We start from the raw sequence: 6,492 nt of genomic DNA on the forward strand, positions 1-6,492 counted from the left end.
CCCCGCCATACAGTAGGAACAAGGAAAACCAGGTTATCAAGGCAAGAGCGTTCTAAAGCAAGAAGTCCTATAAAAAAGGAAGTCACGCAGTCACTGCCCGGATGGGCATGGGCCTAAAATGTCTGTCTTCATACAATCTTCAGATTGTATGCTTATGGACTCATTTAAAAAGAAATCTAACGTTTGTACAGCTTCCAGATCACAGAGAGAAGTTTGCTGGAACTGGGGCAGCAGGAATTCCTCTCCACAGTTCTGGAATGGGTTGTTCCAGGTCGGACTGTTCCAGGCCTGGTTATTCCAGGCTTGGGTGCACCACATCTGGCTACTATTCCACATCTGGCTGCTGTGGCAGGTCTGGTTGTTCCAGGCCTGGCTGTTCCAGGTCTGGTTGTTCCAGGCCTGGCTGTTCCAACCCTGGTTGTTCCAGGCCTGGCTGTTCCAGGTCTGGTTGTTCCAGGCCTGGCTATTCCAGGTCTAGTTGTTCCAGGCCTGGCTGTTCCAGCTCTGGTTGTTCCAGGCCTGGCTGTTCCAGCTCTGGTTGCTCCACATGGGCAGGTTTCCAGAAGGAAGGCATCCTTGGTGGTCGGAAGCACAGACGTCCAGGCATTCTGTAGGTGCAGAGACCTGAGTCACAGCATGGTTATTCTTGGACCAGTTGGTGGTTTTCTGCCACCTCTTACATTTCATTCTCTGGTTCTGGAACCAGGTCTTCACCTGTTTGTAGCTGAGATTCAGGACTTCGGAAAGTTCTTGCATCTGCTGGAGGCTGAGGTACTTCTGTTTCTGAAAGTGGTCCTTGAGGATGCACAGCTGCGTCTGAGAGAACACCGTTCGCACCTTCTGCTTCTTGCCCTGGCCCTTACTCTCCTTCCTGGCTGCGTCCGTCTCCGCAGAGGCGGGCAGCTGGACTTTGGGACTGGTGGAAGAATCCGGGCTCTTCTGCAGAAGCAGGTCCACGGAGGAAGGAAGTAGAGACCTGGCTGTCTCTGAGTAGGGGGGCTCGGCAGACGACATTTGCAAGGATGTACAATCTTCTTTAGCCCCCAAACTGGTAGTTACTGGCGAAGAGTTTTTAGAATCGGAAGCTTCAAGAAGGTTTTGGGGAGAAGCTACAGCCACACTCATGTTGCTGAGGAAAAAACCCAACCAAATGAACAACAAAATCAAAGCCCTTGATTGTGTAGCAGCGGGAAGCGAACAGCCCAATCCACGGAGGAGGAAAAGATTTTCGAGTCCCTTCTATGATATTTTTTAAGTTGTTAAATTGGGGAGTGAGATTCTTTTTTATTAGCTCTAGTGTGATTTATTTAATAAATTCTCCATTGTTGGCATTGATAATTTTTTATATTTTTAACATTAAAGTGCTGTGATACATTCTCAGCTAGTTAACCTTATTAAGTTATAGCATGTATATATTATTCATTCATGGCTTTTCTTAATTAATATGCAGAAACATCTAAAGGGGTTTTGCAGTTTCCCACTGCAAATTTATTTCTGTCTCATTTCTCCTTGAATTTGTACCATTTACCTCACATTTGGATTCAATATGATCATTTAAAATGATGTCTTATAAATAGTACAAAATCAGTTTTGTCCCAATAATTGCTTTTATAGCTGGAAGTTGACCCAGCCACAGGGCTGCTAACCACAAGGTCAGCAGTTGGAAACCACCCACCAGGTCTGACAGAGGACGATGGGCTTTCTACTCCCAGAAAGCGTTGCAGTCTGGGAAACTCACGGGCCAGTTCTACCTTCTCTGACAGGGTCACTGTGAGTCAGCAAGGACTTGATAGTGGTGAGAGTTTCCTTTTAGCTGCTTCATAGAATTATTATGAAGATTATTGTATATTAAATTACATACTTGCACCCTTAGGATTATTAAATGTCAGCTATTGCATCCCATTACAATTTATTGTCACATTATTATATCATCGTTTACAGTGGCCATGCGTTGTCTGCATTTGACTGATTCATCTTTGTCCAACTTTTTCCTTTTACGTTTTTACTACCTCATTTTAGTTGGCTGATTGTAAACAACACATAGTTGAAATTTGATTTTTGATTCTACGTGAGACTTTATTTTAATGAGCGAATTGAATCGATTTGCACTAATTTAATAGATTTGCTTTGCTTTGCCATCTGGCTCTCTTTTTGCCGAGTCAGCGTTGGCTGGAGGGCAGTGATCTCTTTCAGTTACGTGTTGCTGTTTGTCATTAGGTGTGGGTGAGTCCCTTCCAACTCACAGGGACCCTGTGCACACAGAGCAGAACACCGCCCGGTCCTGTGCCCTCCTCACGGCTGCTCCTCTGTTCGAGCCCATTGCTGTAGCCACTGTGCAAGCCATCTCTGAGGGTTTTCCACTGCCCATCTCCTTCGCCAGGCATGAAGTCCTTTTCCAGGAACAGTCTCTCCTGACAACATGTCCAAAGTGCAAGAGAATAAGTCTCACATCTTTGCCTCCAAGGAACATTCTGGCTGTCCGTCTTCCAAGACAGACTGGTTTGTTCTTTTGTCTGTCCCTGGCACTTTATATTCTTTGCCAGCTCCGTAGTTCAAATGCATAGATTTCTCTTCAGTCTATCTTATTTTAGTTATATAGTATATACTTTTTTTGTTGCTTTTGCTTTTATCTTCTGTACATATTGGACAATAAACAGACATTATTTGATTCTGGTGTTTAACCCTTCACATTTAAAAATAATTCTTGCACCCAATGACTCATACATTGTTTCTACCACAACCACAACCACCTGTGGATAACATCTGCCTCCTGCCTCTCTTTGGGATGCTGCGTTGATAGCCTGGGCTCTAGACTGTGGAAAATTCCCAGTTGCACCACGCCTAACTCCAGCATTTCCATTTGCACCAATCATAATCCAATGAGGATACATGACGCTGTCATTGAAAACCAAGGGGTGTCTGGATTAAAGTTAAGCTTTAGAAATATCATGTCAAGATAAGAAATTTAGCTTGCTTCCATGAAACCCTTCTGACCCGCATCCATGGGTTTCTTTGCCAACCCAGGGCCCAGGAAAATATTCTTCCTAGAACTTATTTTGGGTTGTCATTTTTGTCCCCTTTGCTTTGTGATCTTTTACCGGTTCCCTCTGTGCTGGCTCCTCTTTCTTTTATTTCTGTATCTACCTCAAGCCTTCTTCCTTTTTTCTTTTTCCCACATCCCTACACATTTTGTGTGCTTCAAAGCATGACTCCCACGCATCACTCGTTTCCCTTCCTGATATCAATTCTATCTTTCCTGCTTCCAATATGGATTTAATTCTACATTTGTTCCTCCCCACACCCAGCCATAAAATTCTTTCATATTTTATATTCCATTACTTTCTTTTCTTTTCCTCTTGATTTTTTTCATTTCAATCTATCTGCTTCTTTTAGATTTTTACTCCTATTTACACAAATGACACAATCTTGCTCGCTGAGAGTGAGGCCGACTTGAAGCACTTGCTTATGAAGGCCAAGGATTGCAGCCTTCACTATGAAATATGACTCAATGTAAGGAAAAGCAAACTCCTCACAACTGGACCAATAGGTAATATCCTGAGAAATGGAGACAAGTTGAAGTTGTCAAGGATTTTGTCTTGCTTGATCCATAATCAATGCTCATGGAAGCAACAGTCACGAGATCAAAAGACATGTTTCATTGGGTAAATAGGCTGGGCAAGACTTTTGAGGACTAAAGTGTGCAGGAGCCAAGCCATGGTATTTTCCATTGCCTCATTTGCATGTGAAAGTTGGACACTGAATCAGGAAGACCAAAGAACGGATGCATTTGGATTGTGGTGCTAGAGAAGAATCTTGAAAGTATCAAGGACTGCTGAAAGGACAAACCCATCTGTCTCGAAAGAAGTTCAGCCCGAGTGCTCCTTAGAGGAATATATACCAGACGTTGTCTTCCCTACTTTGGACACATTGTCAGGAGAGAGCAGTCTTTGGAGAAGGACATCATGCTTGGTAAAATGGAGGGGCGGTGAAGGAAAGGAGGACCCTCAATCCGATGGATGGACACCGTGGATGCCACAATGGGCTAGGCTCCAGGAACCACTGTAAGGATGGGGAGGATCGTGCAGTGTTGGGTTCTTTGGTGTAGGGTTAGCCAATTTGATGGCACCTAACACGAGCAACTCCTATTTTATACACGAGATTTCCTGAGCTTTTCTTATATTTGGGGGGTTAGGTCATGTTTAAAGATTTGCTGCTGCAATACTTCAGAGTGACCTTGCCCGGCAATTGTTATGCAGTTATGCACGGTCTCCATAGGCCTCAGTGATGCACTTTTTATGCATTGTTTCATTAGATGAAATGGAGTTTGTTTTCTTTGCCTGGTATTGGCGTTTTATTACCCTGCTATCTCAGATTTGAATGTCGTGTGTTTGTGTGTGTGTGTGTGTGTGTGTGTGTGTGTGTGTGTATCTGTCAGTTGTCCTCTTAAATATTGTGCCCATAAGGGTTTTTACATAAAATTGTAAGTCTTAAGTCCTTGTTACTGAAATCAGAGGCATGAATCCCAGGCACTATGGCAGGCTAAAAAGGATATATGTTAAAGGAGCCAAAATTTCTATTTGACTCCTTAAACACAGAGAAAAAAGGGAATCCTTAAATCCTCTAACTCATAAGGTTGGTCTTAAAGGTAGTTACCATAACATTTGCCAGGGGAGAAAAACCATTAACTTTTAATATACAATGTCCTTTTCATCCCTATGAGAAAATATTCAGTGGAAATCAAATACCCTGTTTCAAAATACTCCAACAATTCCTTGAATTTATTTCAACATCTCCCTTGCCCATATGATTTCAATTCTTTTGACTTTAAGGGAAGTCTCAGTAAAATGGTCATATATCTTTAATATCTATTAATCTTTTTTTTTAACTTGAAGGAAATTCCTCAATGGGTCATTTATAGCTATTTCCCTAGTTTGCTTATATTTCTTATCACCACAGCCTTAAAGTATACAGACTTGCCTGCGAGCATTTCTGATGACCACTAAGGTCAGAGCTCTCGGTGATGGTTGCTGCATGCTCTAGGTGTGAGAGCCAATGGGATCGCGTTTGATGTCATATACCAAACAACCAACCCTAAAATAACCATGCACCCAGATGCCTCTAAAAGTACACGACGAATATATACTACAACACCAATAGATAGTATACATCTGGATGGTAGAATTATAGATAATTACTATTCTCTTTTTTATGCCTTCCTTTTAAAATTTTTTCTACAGTTATTATGTTACTTGCACAATCGAAGAAAAAGCATACTGCATTCTAACAGAATTGATGATAATGGAATTAAATCACTCAATTATGTTTTCCAACCAACATTTGTTTTCTGAGAGATTATGAAAGATAAATACAAAGGTTTGGACTTAGCAGTCATTTTTATTCAGTTTTTTAAAAAGACACTTACAATAGGCATATATGAAGATGATTTTTTCATAAGACTAAGGCTGTGTTTTCCAGACATGAGGATTTCAAGGACCATAAAATTGCAATAGAAGCTTTGGGAACTAATTTAAAGTTGTTGTATAAGAACAAAACAAATGCACAACCACCACCATCTGCTTCATCATTATTTCACAAAAGACAGAAAATTTTAATCTGGAATGACTGGAAAGGATATACAGTTTTCAGAAAACAAAACCCCAGAAACAACCGTCCTTTAAAAAAAAAAAAGTGACTGCGTGAAGACTCTCTCCTTATTGTCTTATTTTACCTGGGTGAAGACTTTATTAAGAATATATTCGGGCTGCTACTTGATACCCGATGGTCCATGCATTGTTTACCCAGGTAACGGGACAGAGAGATATTGCAAAGGCTCATCTCAGCTAGCTCTATAAAAACAGGGTAATTAGCAGCATAAAAGCTAGTGGTTGAGAAGGAAAGGTCAAATTGGACTTGGTATTTCCAGGAAGAAGTCCTGTTAGACCAATACTTTTTAGTTTTATCACATGTTTTGTACACACACACACACACACACACACACACACACACACATATCCATACATACATTCAAGAGGGGGCTTCAAAGTGTTCATGAAGAATTCTATTATATTTTAATTCCCTATGCCATCAGCATTTTAAGTCCCGTGTGTGTGTGTGTGTGTGTGTGTGTGTGTGTATGTATGTAGGAGGGGACTTCAAAAAGTTTATTTATCCATATATGTATGGATAAACATACATATTTGAATATATATATATGCTTTTAATATATATATATTAATATATATATATTAAAAGCATATATATATATTCAAATATGTATGTTTATCCACACATATATCACATGCTTAATAGCCCTATAATGAAGAATAGGCTATTTTTTTTTTTAACATTTTATTAGGGGCTCATACAACTGTCATCCCAATCCATACACACATCAACTGTGCAAAGCGCACTTGCACATCGTTTCTCAAAACATTTTCTCTCCACCCAAACCCCCCACACTAGGTCCCCATTTCTCCCCTCCCTCCCCGCTCC

At 40.9% G+C, this 6,492-nt stretch overlaps 2 protein-coding genes across 2 annotated transcripts in view; both read right to left on the minus strand.

Moving 5' to 3' along the window:
- Nucleotides 1–6,492, minus strand: part of STAT4 (signal transducer and activator of transcription 4) — a 130,886-nt gene that overhangs the window by 77,668 nt on the left and 46,726 nt on the right. The gene's annotated exons all lie outside the window — the stretch shown is intronic.
- LOC105978496 (homeobox protein NANOG-like) lies at nucleotides 91–1,125 on the minus strand. The gene is given in 2 exon segments (XM_045296323.1): nucleotides 91–318; nucleotides 460–1,125. Coding segments are annotated over 2 exon segments (894 nt in total).

This window comes from Echinops telfairi, unplaced genomic scaffold, assembly GCF_000313985.2.
Source record: "Echinops telfairi isolate 266 unplaced genomic scaffold, ASM31398v2 ScPeMD7_3;HRSCAF=10, whole genome shotgun sequence".
NCBI classification, from domain to species: Eukaryota; Metazoa; Chordata; class Mammalia; order Afrosoricida; family Tenrecidae; genus Echinops; species Echinops telfairi.